The sequence below is a fragment of the Chironomus tepperi genome, unplaced genomic scaffold (assembly GCF_022539635.2).
Source record: "Chironomus tepperi strain 1889 unplaced genomic scaffold, CSIRO-AGI_Ctep_v1 contig_298, whole genome shotgun sequence".
NCBI classification, from domain to species: Eukaryota; Metazoa; Arthropoda; class Insecta; order Diptera; family Chironomidae; genus Chironomus; species Chironomus tepperi.
In genome coordinates, this window is record NW_027226420.1 from 3,112,734 (window position 1) to 3,136,171 (window position 23,438).

General features: G+C 33.5%; 1 protein-coding gene and 1 long non-coding RNA gene across 2 annotated transcripts; one reads left to right on the forward strand and one right to left on the reverse strand.

Moving 5' to 3' along the window:
- Nucleotides 1–7,228: 7,228 nt before the first annotated feature.
- On the reverse strand, nucleotides 7,229–15,520 carry LOC139092393 (uncharacterized). Its single transcript, XR_011544584.1, has 2 exons — nucleotides 15,426–15,520; nucleotides 7,229–7,507 (listed from the first exon to the last, which is right to left on the reverse strand). It is a non-coding gene; the product is annotated as an uncharacterized lncRNA (long non-coding RNA).
- A 2,438-nt stretch (nucleotides 15,521–17,958) lies between these two features.
- LOC139092166 (toll-like receptor 7) lies at nucleotides 17,959–20,022 on the forward strand. The gene has a single exon (XM_070642485.1). The coding sequence runs from the start codon at nucleotides 18,064–18,066 to the stop codon at nucleotides 19,906–19,908; it is 1,845 nt and encodes a 614-aa protein (XP_070498586.1). The 5' UTR covers nucleotides 17,959–18,063; the 3' UTR covers nucleotides 19,909–20,022.
- The last annotated feature ends 3,416 nt before the right edge of the window (nucleotides 20,023–23,438 follow it).

A 23,438-nucleotide genomic window follows, 5' to 3' on the forward strand; every position in this document is an offset into this window, starting at 1 on the left:
CAATATTAAGCCATCAATGTATTTTCTGTTAATATTCGTTAATTGAGTAGCTGGAAATGTTGGATGATGAAAGCTTGTTGCATTAAAGACCTTATGTATCTGTTATTACAGCTTATAAATGGAAGTTGAGAGAATTTTTCAGGTATATAGCTTGAAATGAGTGCAAAATCATTGGTTCCTCGTCCTCATCGTTCATTCCTTGCCCTCCTTCAACTCTGATTCTCTTACTTACTTACATCGCTGATCGTACAAATCAATTGTGATTCATAGACCTTGGCTATCCTCGGATGGTACCAAAAACTGGCTCTATTGCTGGATTCCGTCTACCAATTACCAATACCAAGTGCAATACATTCGTCCACAAGCTATTTTACTTTTTTACTTCTAATTCCTTAGTTGAAGTGCATGCCGCGCATAGGGAATGTCTAAAGACAGCTTTAATACATCCAATTCGGTTACTCAGCTTTTTTACCATCTACAGAGTCATAATTTTGATTCTCACGCTTAAATTTTGAATAAGATGTCTAAAGCATGAATATCATCATTGACTTAAAGACATGATGAGATAAAGCTAGTATGTAGCGCATGCATATACGTAATAATTGCTTATAATCCAGACATAGGACGAGATCCTTCCAGGTGCCATAGATCTTCATTTGATTCAGGTCATACTGATTTCTGAGCTTATATGGCTTGTATACATTGTTCATTTTGGATATTGTAATTGTATAACTGCCTTTCTACCTCATTTCCCGGAAAGCACATGCAGGAGAAATGGCCGAAATCCATTTTAGGCTAGAGTTGGCTAGAGATTCAGACTCCAGTGGACTCCAAATGGACTCGAAAGTTCGACTGCAAAATGCAGTACTGTCAACTCTGTTTCATGCAGTCGTAACTCTAACGCTTGGCGAGATTCGATTATATCCGGGGTCAGACCAACGTCTAGTCAGTCTGGAACCGGTTTTTCGACCATTTCTAGGCCATATGTCCTCCAATTTTGTGTCATTCGGGATTTTAGTGATTATATTGACTCAAATCCACTCATTAATTAAGCTACAAAATTAATACAGCTTTCAAATAGGTCACAGATTTTTATGCTAACAGAAAGGCACACACAAACACACATAAAAAAAATTTATTTATTTTAATTACATTATATTGTTATTAATATGTAATTAAATATCTGTTAAAATAATTATATGAAAGGAATTTTTAATTTTGTTGACAGTCATTATATGTATGTGCGGTAATGTTATAAAATTACTGAATTTTCCAGGTATTTTCTGTGCATTTATAATTTGTTAATTAATGTATCAATGCATATAATTGGATCAAATTAAAATCATGCACAATAATCCTCTTATAAAATTAATTCCGGCGCTAGAATTCCTTCAACCTTTTTTATTTCCAGGTTATAATCCAAACTTTAGGGAGACTGATAAGAGGAATGAAGGCAGAAGCTCAATTGTGTATGCATAATAAATAACAAAGTCAAATTGCTAGCTTGTCTGTTGCACATTCAATTCAATTGATAACTAAAAAGCTATTTGGAGTACAAAAGGAGAAATAATCATCAATACAGAAGAGATGATGAAAAAGTGGAAGGATGATGCGATAAGCAGGAAACAGAAAATAAAAAATACTCTTTTTTTTATCTAAATAGCTGTTCAAAGGATCTCACTTTACTATTTCATTTCCGTATTTTTTTGCTTCTTTTCATTGATTTTTTTAGGATGTTGGATGTGGAAATTAAGTGGAAATTTTTGGATTTAAGGAGCATTTCTGGATGAATTCAATGATATTATCACCTTACTTACTTGCTACATTGGACGAACAGATCAATTGTGATCCATCCATGGCTAGAAGCTGGCTTTACAAAGCTCTTCCATAGCATACTTACTTACTTACTGGAACCATGTTCCGACCTAGAGTTTAGGTTATTACAAAAAGCTTTCCATCTGATTCTATTGCTGGCCATATCATCAGCATCTACTGTAGCATGACTTCAGTCTCATGTTCAGCATGACTCATCAATGCTACAACAACCTCATAATCCTAACAAACTTCCTTAAATCATCCTCATCTTTAACCAACAACCTCTTCTTACCAACTTATATTCATCAACTTCATATCAAACTAAGTTCAATATCCAGTCAAGTCAAAATGAGATCACCTTCAATCAGACTACTAAAAAATTATGAAGCACGATTGGGAAAGGAATTGAAATTTTTTTTTTCTTTCTTTCTTATGCTGCTTCGCACAAAAGAGTGTAGATTTGAATGAGAATGTGAATTGAGTGAAATCAATGAGACTTTTCTTTTTTCATTCAGGATTTTTTCTTCTATCACAACTATTTGTGCTGTTTAAAATGGCTTCCCTGGAGAGGCTTTGAGGATAGGACTTAATTTTTTCTTTCTGTATCCTTTTTAGCTTGATTTTTTGTGGAGTTTTTGAGATGATGGTTCGGTATGTTGGCAGTTTTTATTCAGTATAAGCTGTCCGAATAGCAAAATGAACTAAGAATTTGACAAGAGGACATCGTCGTATACATTGGATACTTGCTGAGTGCCAATTCTAAGTTGAATATGGCTTTATATCAGCCTGATGCCGACTCGGAGCTAGATTTTTATCAATTCTGCTTTCCAAGATGGCTACAATGTGATCATTTGATAGTCATAGCAGATCTGGGCTTCTAAACCGGTTCTTTGTATAAAATCCAGGCACAACATAGCATGACTGGTGACATATTCTCCAAATTCGACCCCAGTCCAGAGTCACGCCGACCTACAGCCTGATTTCTCTCATTTTCTACATTGCGTGCCCTTAATGATTGAGGATGTAAGTTGGATGAAAGTTTAAAATTTCCTCAAATTTCACACACGTCACTCAAAAGCAACCCCAAAGCTCCATCCATAAAGATTCATGATTTGATTTTGTGTCTGACTTGCGTCATCGCATCCACTGAATTATTTACGTTAAAATATATTTTTTGTGATGGAAATTCATGTGATTAATGAACGATGACTTTATAACTCGTCTTCTCGTGTCTAGCATCAGCATACCCATCATATGAGCTCTTTCTACATCTTTTTTTTTATTCATATTATAAATAATATACATGTCTGTGTACCTTCATCGATCCCCTTGTGCCTCCTTTCTATCAACGATATTTATACATGTGTAAGTAGATATCATGTTTAGGTAGCTTAAGGTAGTTCTTATGCTTCATACATACATTATGTATGAAATGAAGAAATGAAAAATGAATGAAAATCAAATTGAAAAGTTTTTCTTTTTTTGTGTCCCTAACACAGTTCAATCCATACTTTCTGAAAATGAGCGGAAAAATAAGAGAAAAAAAAAAATTCAATCAAATAAATCAAAAAAGCATTCATAGAATGAGTTTGCATTGTGAATGAAAAAGGAAGGATTTTACACATATATGAGCACATTTAAGAGTAAAAAAAAATGAAGTGAAATATTATGTACGATTGATTTTTCAGTTCCATGAGCATATAAATATTTTTCTATATTTTTTTTTTAGAAAATTCCTCGTGACTTTCATAAATTTGAATTCCTTTTCTTTTATTATGGGGTTTAGAACATGATATGATTTATGTGGTTATGTGAAGCTATGGCAATGTGCAGTTGATTTTTAGAAAGAATCAAGAAAGCTCAGATTGTGGAGCTTTATTCAATCAGATTTTGCCATAATGTAAAGCTTATGATGTGAGATTTGATTGTTCTGATGCTGCATTTGTCTTTGTTGATTCTGAAAGGATTGTTGTCTGGGACTAATGTAACTTTACTAGTGTAGAGTAAGCTTATTAAGAACTATGTCAACGCTGACAAAGCAAAATTTAGTGCTAACTTCTCATGACAACCATTCCAACTTCACATGACCAACTTCACATGCTTGTGCAAAGTTCTGGAAATTTTAAAGTTCTGCTCTTGGTTGGTGTGATTTTAGCCTGAGGTCGAATTAGGAGAATAAGACACGAGTCTCGTTAGCTTATGCCTGAATGTTGTGCACTTATTAGGGTAGACACCGAAACGAATTTTTTGAACAAATTTAGGAACTTTTGTCTCAAAAAACCCTAAAAAATTGATGAATTAAGTGTGTAGCAGCCCTGGTAGTATCAAAATTGTATCTAGCCTTCACTTGATGTTAGAATTTGGGGTAGATGGTAAAGTGTAACTAGTATAGCTGAAGCCGTTATTCTGTATGAAGATTGAAATGATAGTTCCTCAAAAGAATCTAATATTTGGATTACTGGAACTACAATTGACCTATTATTTAGCAGCCTCTTGAAGTCCCAACTGCTAAGGATTCAGTGACAAGGTTTGTGTCAAAACTGGGTTATCATCGTTTTGACGCCAAGACACGAGGGTGCCGTAGTAACTACGTGATGGCTGATTACAGCACATCTGTAGAACACATGAAAAATGCAATTTGTCACATTGTCATGTTCAATCATGAACTATACTCAATTTGAATTGTTGTGCAAAAATCTAGAAATGCAATTCTTTCATATTTTATGTTCCAATTTCTCACAAGACCTCCTTCTGAGCTTTTCCTTATAATCCATAAAATATGTCAATTTGTCTACAAATCTAAACTAAAACAGCCATAAACCAAAATAAAACTCTTCATTTACATCAATACTATAAAAATCTCATAATAAAAATATGTCCACGTCATATCCAATGTCTTAACATCCATATTCCTACTATACAGCCACATAAGAAGTCATCCAATCAAAAATCAAATTCCCAGCATTCTTTTATGTAATGCCATATAACTTTTTGAATTTTGTTTGCAACATAAAACTTGGAAATGCTTCCCAAAAAAAAAAAATTGTATTTCTACTTAAATATACATTTTTATTTCGGTATAAAGTTATGAGATTGCAGAAATAGAACCGAAATTGTCCAATGGCACATGACTATAAAAATCATAAAACGATCTCATGTGGATGGAAAAAAAAAATTTCGGAAGTTCTTTCAATAAGTTAAATTTTCCACTCAATTAAGTCTCGTATAATAGCCCACATCATATGTTGAAATGATCCTCAGCCTCTCATCTACTCCACATTGAACGTGGAAATTTTTAGATACTTATAAGAGGCATCCATAAAAAAAAATCCTCATTCCAACGATAAAATCACATACGGTATGGTTTATAGCTTGAGGAAAAAGTTTGGAATATCAATCATCGATACAGTCGATAACTTTTATATATCTTGAAAAATTAAAGTAATGATTTAAGGAACAAGAAAGAGTCGATGCATGTGAGAGAATGTAAAATGGCTGTTTAAGGGGTAAAAATTCTTGTGTTTTGATTTTGTGTGCTGTATGGAACTTCATGAGAAATCTTTTGATAGATGAGATTTTAGTCAAAGTCTTTATTATTGATTGAGGTTGAATGGATTATCCTGCAAATAAACACAAACTGATAACCATTTCATGCAAGGTGTGGACACTTATGAATTACGGAAGTTACTTTCTAAGTTAAATTTTCGCACAATTAAGTCTCGTATATTAGATCATATGTTGAAATGATCCTCAGCCTCTCATTACTCCACATTTCGTGGAAATTTTTAGATACTTATAAGAGCATCCATAAAAAAATCGGTCTACCAACGAGACACTTATGAATTGGGAGTCTTAAATATCTCCAACATTTCCTTACTTAATTCGGTGGTCGATTAAATCAATGATTCAAGGAACAAGAAAGAGTTGATGCACTGAAGCTGGCTCTATCGCATGCTGTCCTTTGTCAATTACAAAATGCTGCACAATATCTATTAACAGCCTCTTTCCAGAGTTCTTCGGACGTCCTTAAGCTCTTTTGCACTTCCATACTTTAGTTGATGGTTAGCTTAAGGAGAAGCGAAAGGGATTGCAAAAATTATTCATGCAAGTTGTTACGAATTACTTGCTTACTGTCCTTAGGAGCGCAAAGGTTCAGGAGGAGTAATTGTTTGGGGGTCAATCTCCTCCCTCTCTTCCTTTACTATTCCTTCAATTATTAGCGTTTTTCGTAAAAAAATCGCAAAATATCCCAAATTTTTTGCAATGAATTCAAATTCAACCCTCTCCAAACCTCTTCAACCCTCCCAAACCCCCTCCATTCCCTCCTTCTTCACAAAATTTGCTGTCTGAGTACCATAATTTTGATAGTTCCCACACCTTGATTTCATGTACACAATAATCAAATCCACATAAGTTAAACTTCATTATTTGTCACGCCTCAAGGAAGTGATATCCATTATCATTGAATCAATAGAGTTTTGTATAAATTGATGTTAAGTGGTTTTTGCAAATTTACAATAAACGTCTGTAACTGCATATAGATACACAATGATAAATCATAATCCGTTTTGCAACATTAATTGCTTATTCATTGAAACTCAATCATAATTGATGTTGAATTTATCACAATTCTGGCAATGCAGATGTTTTTCATTCTCTTGGAAGAGATTAATAAGTAATTTTTAAGGGTGGAAATGAGTTTTGGGAGAACGGAACGAAGAAGTTGATTTTATTGTACGCTGTTGAAATTGGGAATGTGGCTTTGATGTTTTACAGGACGGGACAATGACGTGATGTGCGGCTTATTGAATGTATTGTGCTGATCGGGCTAGACAATTGCTTATCCGAGCATCAAATTCATAAGCCCGATTGACATTCCAAAGTCACTAGAAGGATTTACAATTTCTAGACTGAACTGTATGCAAGCTTCGATCAATTCCAAGATTCTGAACATTTTGAACACCCCACTCGCTAGGGTACCATCATATAGCCGTGTCAAAAATACAAAATCAACCGCAGCCGCTCAAGAAATCTCAAAAAAATTGAGTTCAATTCCAAAAACACATTAAAATTTTATTCTACACATTCATTGCCGCAACATGATGTTTAGAATTAGACACATAACTGTAAAATGAATTTCTTAATATTAAATTTTAAATTGCGGTTGAGGTATAATAAAATCCACAAAAACTATTTCCACAAGGTGTGGTATGAGCATATAACACCTTTCAAAATCAGTGATTTATGACTTATTTTTCTTATTGTTTGTGTAGGTAATGTGGATAGGGTGGTAAGGATATGCATCAATTAATTATTTTGTATGAGATCTTCAGATGCAGTAAGTCCAGTTGTAGCCTAGCTGTAGTCCAACTACAGTTAGTTCAACTTCAAAAAGCAATAAAACAAGCTCAGAAATAATAACAAAAAAAGGCTTTATTTTATGTCCTTGACAAGCATCATCGTCATCATCATCTAAGTCAAATACTTATAAATTCATTAAACATTTCATTAATGGATAGAGGCATACAGTTTTGATGGCAGAACAGAAAAGACATAAAACATGATTAAATTAATTAAGGCATCCCTGCTGTTCTATGTCTTATCCTTACGGCTGCTTAGGGACATGATGACTATCATACTCTGTCACGATTCATCCTAGAAAGCAATTTAAGTGGGCTTCATTCCATTCTGTCTATTTTTAAGGAAGACACAGAGAAGGAAAAAAAGGATAGAAAGAATATTGATGGCACTTTAATGATGTAGATGGATATAAAGTTGTTGGTGGGAATTTATTTTTATATATTTATTCAAATTGAGGAGGTCAAGGAGATTCAAAGAGGATTAACAATGAATATGAAGAGTGAATGCTTGATGATGATGATGATGAAGGGAGAATTATTTGTGACACAGACACGCATGAAATTGTTGTGCTAAATAATATTAATGATCAGATGGATGATGTGGAAATTTAAAACGATGAAATGCCGTTAAAAGAAGAAGACTTTCGTTTTTTTTTTTTGGTATAATAAATGAGTTTGTAATCTTATTAGGCGTAAATATGCTAATTATGAAAAAGTAATGCGTTGTGACAATTTTTGCTTTAAATTTGTTTGGGTGTGAGATTAGCTTATGAATACTGCAAATTGAATATTTTATCTCAACTATGTATTATATTTATATTGAGATCCAGAGGTGCGCTAGGGCGTTTTGCGGCTACTGATTGTTTAACTAGTGAGGTGCTTCAGACCACTGCACTCAGTAGACCTACAGTTTATAGAGGAATCGATCAGCACTACTCCATTAAAGTGCTATTATCAGCTTATTGACTTTAGTCTACAAAGAGAGACTGTGAGTCGTGTTTCGACAGCATTTGATTCAAACAATGACAGGTGACACTCCTGTTGACACTTGACCTCATGGGAAAATACACCTCCTGAATACACCCAATGCCCTTCTTAATTCTGAAAAATGTCGAAATTTCAAATATATTATCATCAATTGAATATTGTATTATTTCCATTGTCACTTTCAGCATGTGTATTTTTCAATTAAGGAATATAATGAGATAAGGTCAAAAAAAGCCACATAAGTATATCAGCTTGATTATTGAATTTCTCAGTTTAATCTACACATTTGATGTTTTAAGTCATAGAATAAAGTGAATTTTTTAAAAAATGTTCGACCCTAGTTTGATGATTAAATTTTGGTGAGTAAACTCGAATAGCATGGTTTTTACGTGGCTGTCAAATTTAGACGGCGGCTTCCATTGTCAGCCATATGGATGCCAAACGGAGGCGGCTTCCATTTGGTGTTGATAAAAGTGGTTTAGTTGAGCCTTCAAAGTTTTGTGGAGAAGTCTTCTTCATTTGTGTCGCTAGCGGCATACATCGGTTAATTGATCCAAAATCCGATGCCAGACCCGCATGACTCTGACATGATCCTGGAATCGTTTTAAATCTAGAAACATGAAATTTTCGGATTTTGGATTAAATTGTTTTATTCGTGCTATTCCTGAAAATTCCAAAGACAATAATTAATTTTTAATATTTGTAGCTTATTGCTGTGCCTTCTCATCCTCATCAATTCATCATCATCAGTTAATATTCAATGTGACTTCAACAATGACTTTACCTATGCAATTTTGGGAAAGATTTATCGTTGTCATGTCAGAAATGAGCTTAATATTATTTCACCGGAAGCAGCAGTAGTTGAATCAGTAAATGGCTATCATGAAAGCTTAAAAGAATATGATCAAATGATTGGTTTTCATTCAAATGGAAAAAACGTTCAGTATATCCCAAAAAATTTAGATAAATTTTTCAAAAATCTTAAAAATATTGACATTGTGTACGGAAGAGTTAAAGAGATTCATCAATCGGATATGAAGCCATTTCCAAAATTGGTTTACTGTGGATTTATGGACAATGATATTCAAATACTTGAAAATGATTTGTTTGACTACAATCCAGACCTACAATTGGTGTCTTTTTGGAATAATAAGATTTTAATTATTGGACCGACTATTTTTGACAACTTATCGAAGCTTACGTGGCTGTATCTGGACTCAAATCGATGCATCAACATGAGATCTGAAGGTGTTGTGTCTTTGACTAAATACATCATAAGACATGTCAAATCTAAGTGCTTGGATCCTGAAAGTTCCACAAGTGACAAAATTGATAATATTGATAAAGATTTTGAGAATTTAGAAGAGATTCAAGCTGCAATCAATGAATTAAAGGAAAATATTACTTCTATTAATAAGCATATAGCTATTATTGAAGAAAATAATGTTCAATTGAGAGCAAATTTGGAAAAAATGTCAAATCACAATAACACCAACTCGTGGATTGTTCTAATTATTTGTGTAGCTTTGTTTGCGGGTGCTGCATTTGTTATGTATAAAAGGATAATTTTTTATCGATAAAAATGATGTAAATCTAAAGATAAGGAGCGTTGACTTGATATACTTTGGATATACTGTGCCTAGTACATAAGGCTTCCCGAAGTCACGGTCTCGACAAATTCCCGAGACTGATTCCGAGACCGAGACTACCCGGAAAGCCATGCCAATCTAATCTAAGTCTCGGCCAAATTCTCGAGACCGAAACCAAGATTACTCGGGAGCCCTTAATGGTATCTGAGCAGAGTATTCCTAATCTATACCCTCAAATGTACAGTGTTGTCTATATCTATAACCCAAAGTATATCAATCAACCGTCTCTAAAGAAATTAAATAAAAATCATAAATTGAATCATTTTCAAAGCCATCATTTATTAGCAATCCTTAACCATAAAGCCAATTAGACACAGACATACTCAATCCAAGATGACCACTTGACTTTATCACATCGTCTATAAATATTTAAATTTATTCTCATTAATCTGATTTGAAATCAGTTGATTATATCGTGATCATAATTAGTCTTCATCATGTTTACATTTATTGCCATTGGAATTGCTATTATCATCATTATTATCTGTCTTGCTGCTTCTTCATCATCTTCATTATCTTTTTTTTTGTTGTAATTTTATTTAATTATATTATAGGAAAGACTACAAATTGAAAGTTGATTAGAGAACATGATGAAAAATTACAAATAAATTGAAGGGAATCATTAACTGACTGATGTACATCCCCACTATGTGCAGTAGTAATTTTTGCAATTGCAATGGAACAGAAGGAAATTGTCATCAATTTTCTTTCAATATTTGCAGTTAATTTATGGTGTAATAAATATATAGTTTCTTGTAGTTTCAGTAAAAGTTTCAAGTTGCGTTGCCATTGGTAACCTTTTATAAGATTCATACAAGATTCATGCTGTTTATGTCATTGCAATATATCTGATGATATGAGTGGCATTGTTGTCAATGTGGAAGTCATTGGGATGTCGTGTCAGTTTTTGGATTAAGGGTTCATCTTCCTCCATACTCCCACCCATGCAGCATTCCAGGGTGCAAATTTTCCTTCTAAAATGCGAGCTTAATAAGTGAATGACTCCTTATGGCTTAGGGTCCTTAATTCCAGGTCTAAAACTTCTCTATCTCGATCTTGTGAATCTCGACGAGACCTAGACTTCAGGAATCACTACATATGAGCTTAAGTTAGCTGATGGAATGTCACACAGCTTTTGTTCCTGGGATGTTGCCAGGAAGGGATTGTTCGTAAATTATGTATTGCTTAAACAGATAAGGGAATAGAGTGGGGCTACATAACTTCAAATTTTCGAATGTTTCCGAATGTTAACCTTAGGTAAGGAGGTCAGTTAGAATTTTTGTCTCGTAAATCCCTCGAAAATTGAAATATGAAGAGTGTACCAATTGTGCACCGGCGGTAAGGTATAGCGGTGTGATGGTACGTAATTGGTACACTAATAATATGGAATCGTAGCAACGTCATGGTAAAACACTTTATTAAACCAGTTGTACCAATGTATCGCACCAGTATTGTACCTTTACCCATGACCTAGCATCCCATACCGTTCTGTACCATCAACAGAAGAACCAGCCCCTGCTTACATCCCTGTTCAATCCTCTTTTCATGCTAAAACATGAACATCTCTATCCCAAGAGTACTTCCTTCTGTGTATGTACATAAAAGATTTCAATATATGATAATCAGGTCAACATCAGTCATTAGTTGATACTTTCATGTATAGCTCAATATCAAAGACAATTTATAGCTGTATCAAAGCTATATCAGATTAATTTTTCATTGAATTCACAACGGTAATCTCCCAGTCTCTAAAACTGCACTTACCAAATTCTCAGAAATTTCTTTTCAAGCTAACCGCTTTTCATCATATTGATTTTCAATTTACGAACAGAACTGCAGCACAAAAAATTCCTTTTTTTTCATTATTTACTGCACTTGTGAAAGTCTCCCTGCCCTTTCATCTTCTCTCTGTTTGTGCACAAAAAAGGAACTATTTTTTTACAAGCTCTTAAAAGTCATTCAACATTTACTCGATACACTAATTGAAAAATTGAATTCCCTTTTATTGCAATTGTATATCAGAAACTCAACATGATGTTGATGATGATGAACACAACCAATTTCATTGCATCAAAGTAGTTTGCGAAGTGCAGTGAAAAAAAATTGGAAAAATTGAAAATTGAGATTCTTTTATATATTAAAGGAGAGAGGATGTTGCTTTGTGAAATGAAATGGTATGTCGGATATGTTTGGGGGTCGAATTTCAGTTGGATATTGTTGATTTAACAGAAAATGGATGATTTTCGAATAATGGAATCTCGAGTGGGATTCGAACTCATGTTCTACGATTTCAGTTCGAATGTTCTTCCCACTGAGCTATTGGGGGCAACTTGACTGTATGACAATGTGTCATATATAAATCATATGTGTATTCCCTCTTCTTTCTTTTCTGACTACTGCAGTTCCTATGATAAACCATTCTTAACCCATTACAAGAATTCCATTCAAAATTTAATCGGTCAGCTATTAACCCGCATACTGTAAATTGGTTAATCGGTCAAAAATCCAGCTCCAGGTTGGCTTGACTCTAACTAAATACTGGATTCAGTTTAAAACCGCTACCAATCAGATGTGACTCTGGCATCAGCATATACACTGTTGTTAGCCCTCTCCAGGAATCCCATTAAAAATCTCATTTATTTGCTACTAATCCACAGAGCTAAAATCGGTCAATAATGCGACTACTTATTGGCTTGACTCTAACTTGATGCCGGATTCAGTTGAAATTTGGTATCAGGCTGACGTGACCCTGAACTACAGGAATCCCATTCAAAATTGCATTGATCAGTTATTAACCCGCATTGCATAAATTGGTTAATCGTTCAATTATCCGACTCTTGGTCAGCTTAACAACTACTTGATGCCTGATTCAGTTTGAATTGGGATCCAGACTGACGTGATCAATTAGTCATCTTGTGGTATTTCAGGAAATGTCTTCCTAAAGTCCGCTATTTCATCCTTTTTAGAAACTGTCGAATTTGACTGAAAATTGAACAAAATTCACCAATTTCGTCAAGCAATCATCACTCATCCACATTAAGCTCCACTGAAGTTCATTCCAACTGAAATTTCAAGTTGCCCATCCATTGCTTCCAATGTGTATCCCCGATTATATCCAACTTCAAACACTTAAAACTCATCTAAAGTCATTTTCAAAAAACTGCATCAATCCATCTTAATGTCCACATGAAACCCTAATCTTTACAAGAATGTCATGTGTATGTTCATGTACATGATATGAAATGAAATGAGAAAATAAATCAAATAAACTTGAACAATTTCGTGTATTCATTACAACAACAACAACAAAGAGAAGTGATGCAACATCCATTTCAAATGCACGTTAAATTGCCACAATTGAAAAATTTGTTTCATCGATATTTCGTCTTCCTTTAAGCTTTTTTTTTTTTTGTATGAGCACATTATTATAGTCGAGAAAATAAATATTGAAGTCGAGAAATAGTTGACGATGAAGGAAATCTTTTATGAAAAAAAAAGAATCTTTTAGCAATTGTAGCAGAAATTTTCATCTTGATTCAATGCAGAACATTCATCTTCTCATTTTTTTTTTTTTGCTAATGGATGAATGAAAGTTATCTGAGCGGATGAATGAATTGAGTGAACTGAATTGAAATGAGAATGAACAGAATGGAGAGAGAGAGATAAAAAGGTAAAAGCGAATATTCTACTTTTATGTGCAATATGATATGAAATAGCAGATGAATGCAAGACAAGACGCTAAGAATTATGTTGTGCAATATTTAAAGAATGACTTCTTTTTTTCTTTTTTTTATGATTTTTTTGAAAAGCTCAGCATATTTTTCTTTTTTTGCATGTCTGAAATGAAAGAATTTTAGATATGTTGGGAAAGTTGCAGGGGATTTTGTGGATAAAGCGCATTATTTAAAACCTAAAGTTTCACAAATGATAGACAGCAATAGTGCTAATAATTAACCTAACCTAATTCCTAACACAACAAGGGAGTGATTGTAGCCTTGAGGATTTTTGAGAGGCCATTTCAAAATGACTGCAAATTGAATATTGAGAAAACTTATTTAGAAGTTTTCAAAAGACAGATCATACTTTCGACGAACTCAAATTGCGGCAATGAGGGTCGTTAGCGAATTTTGTCTCGAAAACTATGGCAAATTGTAGAAACTTCTGCGGTAGATCACATCTACGTCGCAAATGCCGTGTTGACCACAGAATATCAAAATGACGTGAGGTGCCTTGATGACAAAGGAACGGATGATTCTAGTTCATATTGACAGTGACAATTTGAGAATTACCATATTCGGGTTTGAACGTCGAAAAAAAAAAACGGAAGTTGAAGAATTTTCCCAATGATGGAGGATTTTGACCACAAATTTCATTGTGTACACTTCCGTCATTTTTGACAGCAACCACTGAATTAACAAATCAAACTAAAATTTCTAACTCAGGATAGGGGCTCCTAACTTGATAATCAAGTGCTGTCCAAGCTTTTTTCGTGTCATGGCACATCTTGATGGTAAGCCAAGACAGAAATCGCACACGGCGTGCAACTCAAAGCATTTCAAAGTGCTTTGGCGGACAGATTGAGCAACACTGCAATTGAATGTCGAGAATAGATAGCATATTCAAAGCAAGTCTACATATTTCTCCAAAAATTCAAATTTGTTCCAGAAAATAGAGGAATGAATCGGAAATTTGTGATTAATCCTTAAAAAAATACAATGGCAACTAATGAAATTCACTTTAAAACGTAGAAAAACTCAACAACTACCTCTAAGACACCAAACCTGCCATAAACATCACAAGAACATAACCAAAAAAGGTGCTATAAAAAATTCCACTCCAATACGATAGTTTTTCACTTAAATTTAACTCGGAGATAAAGTTAGAGTAAGAGAGAGTGAGAGAGCAAGCAACTGTTAACAAATCGCCTGAATCTTTATAAAACATAAAAGATCTTTTTAAGAATTATGCTAATGAAATGCAAAACCTTTAAAAGCATAATCATCATCATCATCGTCAGCACCACATAGAGATGCTAATCTCAAAAAATATATATATAACATTGTTGAAAGTAAAGAATATTTTTTTCTCGAAATTCAATTGCAGACTTTCCTTCCATTATTCATACACATTATTTCCTCTCAGGCATAAAAAAAAAGTTTCTCCATCACATTCACAAACATCCATTTAGACTTACCTTTTTTTTCTACTACGTTAGTTAATCGCACACTCATCGTGTATACATAAAAGTGTGAAAAAAAAACAGTAAGGAATTGGAAAGCTCGTAGAAATGAAAATATCTTGACACGTTCGAAGATCATAAGTCAAATATGTAACGTAAATATATATATCGTATAACGATAATAATTTAACACGAAATATGGTGTGACAATTTTATCGCTATATTTTTTTTTTTCGAATAGCTATATAATCCTAATAATAATAAGTAAGTAAGTAAGTGTATATAATGTGTATGCGAAAGGTGAAAATGTTGTTGAAAGGGAGACTAAAAGGAGCGATAACGTGTAAAAAAAATAAGAAGTGAAATAAAGAAGATGTGAAAAGTTTTATGAGGTGTGATGTGCTGTTAATTAGGGATTTATGTCATATGGCTTACGTTTTGTCATAAATAATGAGTTTATGATTCCCCATTTAGCTTAGCAATCTCCTTTTTCATCAATTTTGTCATTTTTATTCTTGTGTTACTTAATGATATGATTGGGTGTTGCTGGGTACAGCTGGGATGGATGTTGAGGTTCTTAAGGTACATAAACTTGAGAATTTGAGCATAAATTGTTGCAAAAGTCAAAAGAATTTTCGAAAATCAAAGATTTTACTTTCGAAAATTTAAAATTTCACTTTCGAAAATTAAAAACTTCACTTTCGAAAATCAAGAACTTCACTTTCGAAAAACAAGAATTTCACTTTCGAAAATCAAGAATTTCACTTTCGAAAATCAAGAATTTCACTTTCGAAAATCAAGAATTTCACTTTCGAAAATCAAAAATTTCACTTTCGAAAATTAAAGATTTCACTTTCGAAAATTAAAGAATTTCACTTTTGAATATAATACCTTTCACTTTCGAAAATCAAGGATTTCACTTTCGAAAATCAAAAATTTCACTTTCGAAAATCAAGGATTTCACTTTCGAAAATCAAAGATTTCACTTTCGAAAATCAAGGATTTCACTTTCGAAAATCAAAGATTTCACTTTCGAAAACTAAGGATTTCACTTTCGAAAATCAAAAATCATAAGCTCAATTTTCGAAAATAACAATCTCCATTTTCGAGTGTCCATCCCTTGCAACCAAACTTTTATTTGATAATTTTTTCCGATTAAACAACTTTCTTCCTCACTTCCTTCAACTAATCATAATTCAACGCTTGTGTTGCTGATGCTTATATTTATATCACACACATTTGTCATGATGATACGATCTTCAATCATTTATGAGAGCACGACTGGCCACAAAAATCTATATACAAGCATTCTCAATAACTAATGCAATTAATTCCAAATTAAGTGCTCGTACCATAACTCATCGTATTCTCATTTATTATCTAATTTTCATAGGATATAATTTATAAAGAATTGCTGTGTGTCTTTAATTACTCATAACAATCTTTTCGACATTAGGTATGGGAAAATTTGGAATTAATGAAAATTTTATGAAACACGCGTGGCATGATGAATGGCATTGAAAATATCAAATTTTACTCATTTTATGTAATTTGTAAACAAAAATCTCAAATTTACTCAAAAATTCATCAAAAACACTGCAAACACTTGAAGGAACTCCAGACACATCATCATTAAAAAACGAGGTATAAACCCAAACATTTATGACACACGTAATGTTTACGTACAAGTAAAATTTTGCATTTAAATCATTCAAAAAACACGATAATGTCAACAAATAAATAAATCTAGGAATGAGACTGATAACTTTAGCTTCAACATTCCCATTAAAAATATTTTTTTATTTTAAAATAAATACGACAATTTTTTTTTATGTCTCAAACTTCTTATCTATACGTTACTCAGTGAGAGTGAATATTCAACTCTAATATGAGAAATTTTCTGTCGTGTTAAGAATGATTTAAAAAATAATATTAAGTTATAGGGGCAATTGATGCGGGCTGGAGTTGAGATAGACGCATTTTTGAGATTAGTGATGTACATGATGTAAGCAGAGGCATTTAGAGCCCTTATTCCCCTCTTCACGACCAACTAAAATTACAGAACAACACGAAGTTGCAAATTTCATTATTTCTTGCTAATACATGACGACCAAACTGCGCCTTAGCGACTAGATTGTGCAGCTCGGGATCCCTTCTTTAGTAAAGAAGTTCTTTTTTAGACAGAACATTTGGGTTTGGCCAAGAACCGCAGATCTACATTACCTGCATTTTAGTTGTACTTTAAAGATTGTCTAAGGCTGCATACCTGCAATTTCGGACAAACTGGAGCAACCCTACAGAAAATCCAAAACTTTTCATTTTTACCAAGTAGTTAAGCTTTTCGAGACATTCCCGAAAGACACACAGCAAAAAATCCGGCTAAGGCTAGTGTGAATCTGTCTTGGGGCCGGATTTGTTGCCAATTCTACTTCGTGTCTTCTGGGATTGTTGTGTGTCGCGGAACATTATTAGAGTAACATAGTCAAAATTCTGAAATTTTGCAATATTGTAAATAAAACTGATCTTAACTAGACATCGATTATGACCAAACTTCAATGTTTTCGGGCTGCACAACGTGGTCGATAAGATACCGTTACGTTGCCGAGTAAGGAGCGTCATATTCCACCTCTCTGCGCCCAATTAATCATAAGATTGACTGTTTTTGATAAATTAATGCTGAAAAATCAGATGTGAGGCACTATATGATCGAGAATGTATATTGGAAGTCGTATATTTACTATAGACTTGCTATAAACCAATCAAAGCTAAAATCATGTCATATCTCCCTAAAAGCAGACAAATTGACAATCTACTCAAAACAAAGAATTCTCAAAACAGCAGCTAACATTCATTTATTTTTATTACAGCACCCGCCCTATGCGATTGCTCTGGATTAATAAAAGAGAATAATAATAATTATATTTAAAAGAACATTAAAATTTCAATTTTCATCTCAGTCTCAATCTAGCGACACAGCTTGCTCGAGGAAGCGAAAAGTTAAAAAAATAAATAAATTAATTTATTTAAAGATAAAGAAACAAAAAAAGTCGAGAATTTAAATAAAAAATAAGCAATGAAGTGTCGAGCATTAAAAGTTTTAATTTTATTGACATTTATGATATCGGCTAGTGTACAGGAAGAGGCATCCGTGTCATGTGTAAGAGATACTCGTTTATTTTTCGGTTCCGATCGATTATATTCAAATTCAATGCGATATAAATGCACATTTACGAATGTCAATTCATTGGATGACATGAAGACTGCAATAGCTGCACAATCAATCAATGCTATGAACATCATTTCAATATCATTTAATCAGTCAAACTTATCAGAATTTCCGGACCGTGCGTTTAGAGATTATTCGAGTTTAAAATCACTAGATGGAAGTAACTTGAGGCTTAGCACAATGACGTCATCATCGTTGGTCAATTTTGTTGGAATGGACCTGATCAATTTGTCCTTCAATCAAATCCAGTCGCTGACTACAAAAGTCTTTGCAAATAAAAAAATAAAGTTATTGGATTTGTCAAATAATATAATCGATTCTGTGGATGAAAGTGCCTTTACTGGATGTGAAATTGACAGAATTAACTTGTCATTCAATAAGATTAAGGATGTCGCATTTGTGAGCTTCTTTAAATTCTTCAATAACCTGCAAATGAACAACAATGAAGTTGAGAGATTTGATCAAGTGAAGTTGACGACATCCAGTTGGAGTGGTGCTCGTGATGGCTTTCTGATTCCGCAATTTCCAACAATCAATTTAGTCAGCAATAAATTGACAAAATTTGAATGCAGATCAACTTTTAAGTTTGTCCTTATTGAGCTTAAAAGTAATGAAAATTTAAAGGAACTAGACCTTGGCGAATGCATGATTAACCACCTCGATGTGTCAGATTGTGATAATTTAAAGACCGTCAAATTAACTGATAATTTAGTTGGATTTACTGCGCAAAATGTGAAATTTGATTCACTAGATTTATCAACTGCTAATTCATTAAGTTCATTAAAGCTTATAAATAATTCTTTGAATACAGCCATGATAGATGCGATAATGAAATTGGAGAATTTGACAACGCTCGACATTTCGAGGAACTCAATTGGACCATTAAATATTTCAACATTTGCAAAATTAAAGAATCTGTCAACATTGGGACTTAAATCGACAAACATATCAAATATTCAATTTGGAACGTTCTCGCATCAAACAAATGTCAGAGTGTTGGACATTTCCGATAATAATTTAGGAAGTTTTGATATGCAAATGATATTTTCCATGAATAGTCTAACATACCTCGATGTATCCGGCAATGAATTAATTGAATTGTCCAACATTGATGCTGCACATAATACATTTGCATTACTTGAGAAAATTGATTTGACAAATAATAAATGGACATGTAGCTATCTTATCAAGTTAATTAAAATAATGCGTGCATATCGTGTAACACTTATACAGTCATCAATTGAAGAGCATCGATCAAATATTCATGGAATTTATTGTCGACATGTTGACGGTGATGACAGCATTGTCGAGCCACTATCACCAAATCAATCTAATATCACCGATATTCGTGATAAAATGAATGAAATTGTCGGTCAATTGACCAAAGAATCTCAATATCGGAGTAATGTTGAGGACCGTCTAACAGCACTCGAGAAGCGTATTGATAATCAAGTGTCAATGATAGCCACAAATGAAGCACTTCGTGCTGTTAAAAGCAACGAGACACAAAATATTCAAGTCAGAAATGGCACACTTTTTGAAATGACACTTATCGTTGTCTTTTGCTGCTTTATAGTCTTTATGTCAATGAAAATTATCGTTTTTGTCAGGACAAATATACTCAGCAAGCCAAGGCCTATGCGAATGGGATTATCGGAAAATACTTTAACGATGAATGTCGATGATTATTAAGACTTTCATCTGGCTTTAATTGGATGAGATGGAGGTCGCAAATTGAGTTTTAATGACATAATACTCGTAGTTCTTTGAAATCAGTGAATAAAGGAAGTTTACTTTGTAATTCTAGACTGGTTTATTTCTTGTTATTTAAATGATAGGATGACATTATTGTTCTACTTTTAGATTTTACATTGTTGTAGCATTTTTTTTGGATAATTAGATGATAAATTGTCCTGAATTACTCAGAATGATGATAATACAGTTGGGTTTGGTCAAGAACCGCAGGCTTGAATTTCCTGTATTTTAGATGCACATGCCAGCAGTTTTCGGGTATACTACTAGTAGACAAAGAGCGTGTTCATAAGAGCAGAGTAAACTAAGAGCAACCCTCATGAGTGTGCTCTATTAGAATACCTTGTAGTTCGTACAAGACAGTAGGTCTGTTGTAAACGATTATTCGGAATTAATCATAATACAGAATTTCAGATTATTTGTTGATAAGGCTACGAAAATAGTAATTTTGTCGTTTAACTCTATCACAATTTGTATTATATTCTATTATCACAATACAATGTTTTTAATCAGACTAATTCACAATATAATGAGCATGAAAGGCATGCCGATAGAAACTAGTTCAAAACGTGAGTCTAATTCAGGGAACAGGTAGAGGTTTGGAGTTGACCTTCCCTCAACCTTGATTTCTATACTTGATTAAATATTAATAATTATACTTTTCCCAAGGTCCACTGGCATACAACGTAACGTGAAAAATCAACTTGTTGCTCTCCCCCTCATAAATGACAACCTGTGTGCTGCCAAAATAGTTCGAAAATGGCATAAACCGTTTGCCAGGTTCGAATTCTGTCGAGGTTAACCACCAAGGTTTACCACTGAAAATAGCAGATTGTCCATCACTGGTTTAAGGCCTAGCAAACTCAGCCCCCACTAACACCCCTTCTCGTAAGGGCTTTACGTAACAACTGAACGACCCCCCACTACGTTGATAATCACAAAGAAATCCCCAAGATAATTTTTTTTTCCTAGGAGTTCGTTATTTTGTTTGTCGCTTGATAATGCGAAAATAATTCATAATAATCATCAAAATTAATGAAAATAGTTAATTTAAATTCATCATCTTATCAATTTTATTTAATTTTTATGACCCTCTAAAAAATTGTTACTTATCAGCAGTTGATAATTGTAATAAAATAAAATTAGAAACTTCTAGATTATACAAATAATGTTTATTTTGAGTAATTATAGTTATAATTATAAAAAAAAAATACAAAGAACTTATCAGAGTTTGATAAAAATGTATTATATGCAGTAGTTCCAATGTTTCTGGGAAGCACTATTGGATTGGGATTTTCTGAAGGCACTTCATGCATTGATTATCTTAATTTGATCGTTTTATTGTTATTTATCATAAAGTAAACTGACAAAGGAGGGCTAATCAGGGGGTTATACAGGTGGATGATTTGTGGGTCAACCACCCTCCCATGGGTTACATTAATGAAGCCTAAGAGGTAGTTTGGAGATCAATCCTAATCTCCCTAGTCTCCAACTCTCACCCAATTAAGTTGTTTTCCATTACAAGGACGTTTATATAGTTTTTGCGGTACAGGGTTTATACCCAGATATTTTTTTAGGGGAGTTGGGAGGGGACAGGCTTTGAATTGTACTCCAAAAGCAACTAGGCGTAGAGCAGTAATGCGGGAATGCCAATGAGATGTCTAAACAGATAATTTGTACAAGTTTTGCAATGTGGCCAGCAATAGAATCAGATGGAATGACTTTTGAAATAACCTAGGCTCCAAGCCGGAGCATGGTTCCTTGAAGTCCAGTAAGTAAGACTTTGGATTGTTTTGCATATACTGGAAGATAGAGTTTAGGATTATTTCTCGAAATTAGAGAAGTCTGGCCAAAAAAAGAGACAATGTTGACCTAAAACACCCTCCCTGGATTTGCTCCGGGTCAGTGCACATGACCATTATCTATGATATACATCAGTGTACCACAACCAACATTTTAAATTCTAAAATTTAGTTTAACTTCCTCACATGATCAGCAATAAATAAAAATTCCTAAAAAAAGGCATTAAAATATAACATTCTATATTTGCCCCCATCGCTTAATCGCGAATTGGATGATAATTTACAATTTATGAACTGTATAAAATTTGTTTATAATTTCATAAAAAAAGCGAAACAATATGAGCTTTTAGCCTGGATATCAGCTTTCCCAATAAATCTTTGTTAAAATTTATTTTCTCCTTGTTTTTTTATATGAGAGATTTGTTTGCATAAGCACGAGAAATACAGCACAAGCTTAAACATAAGAAGGAGTAAAGGAAATAATTTCTTTTTATTCAGCCAGGCTTTTTATGTTACGCTTCTTAATGTGATTTTGTTGTTATTTCTTATGTTTTTTTACTTCTATAGAAAGAGTAAAAAGATTTAGGGGCCATAAGGTGACTGTTATTACATTGTTTATAACAGTCATAAGACGCATAATACATGTGCATGTAAATCTTAAGGTTTGTTGATTCAAATATTTTATTTTCTCACAAACAGCTCTTGACATTTCTTCGTTTCACATTCTCATTCAGTCTTCATTCTATTGAGAAATGTATTTCCTTCTTTTTCGTGCTTTTTTAAAGACATGATTTGTGTTGTTGTTGTTGTGAATGCCTTAGGTGGATTGAATTTGACTGTCTGGCTTTAAATTGGGTTGGAATTAAGAAATGCTTTTTTGAAGATTTTTGAAAAGTTTTTGGGTATTTTAGATGTAATTTTTAGTTTGAAATTTGATTCTAATCAAAATAGCACAAATTGGTAATTTCAAAATACAGCACTGGCTGACGTTTTGATTCTGGCATCAATTGCGATCTAAAAATGGTCGAAATCAGCCATCATGGTGCTATCAGTGCATATTGCATCTTATCCTAAGCGATTAATATGGCAACGTACTGGTAGCACTGTGTGCTGTCAGTGTTTGATTGGGTCAGATCAGCATTTAGTTTGAATTCGGACATAAACTTACTAATTTGACAAGATGTTGTGTATGCAATGGTATAAAAAACGACACGGTTTGTTTGGAATTATATTAGCATTAATGTACATCAAAAGTTGGTTCCTAGGGCATCGCAACGTATCCGCGTTGATGGCAAGACGTTAAGGTGTCCTGACGCAAACATGCATGAAAAGCACACGATGTGGAATTGCCCGAAAATCCGATCAAAGGCAGACTTGACTAGAATTTCATCAAATCTGGCTTGGGGCATGTATTTCATTCATTACTGGGATGACTGCTGTTCTGTGATGGCTGCTGTTCTGGAATAGCTGCTGTTCTGGGATGACTGCTGCTTTTGATCCACATTTACTGTTCGGGATTGCTACTCGAATACTGAAAAATACCAACTTTAAATTGCAATTGATTCTAAACCCAAAACACATTCAACTTTACCAAATACCATTCAACTCAAAAAAGATTCAATCAGTCGCTATGCAGCCTTCCAAAAACTGCAATAAAAACCAAACAAT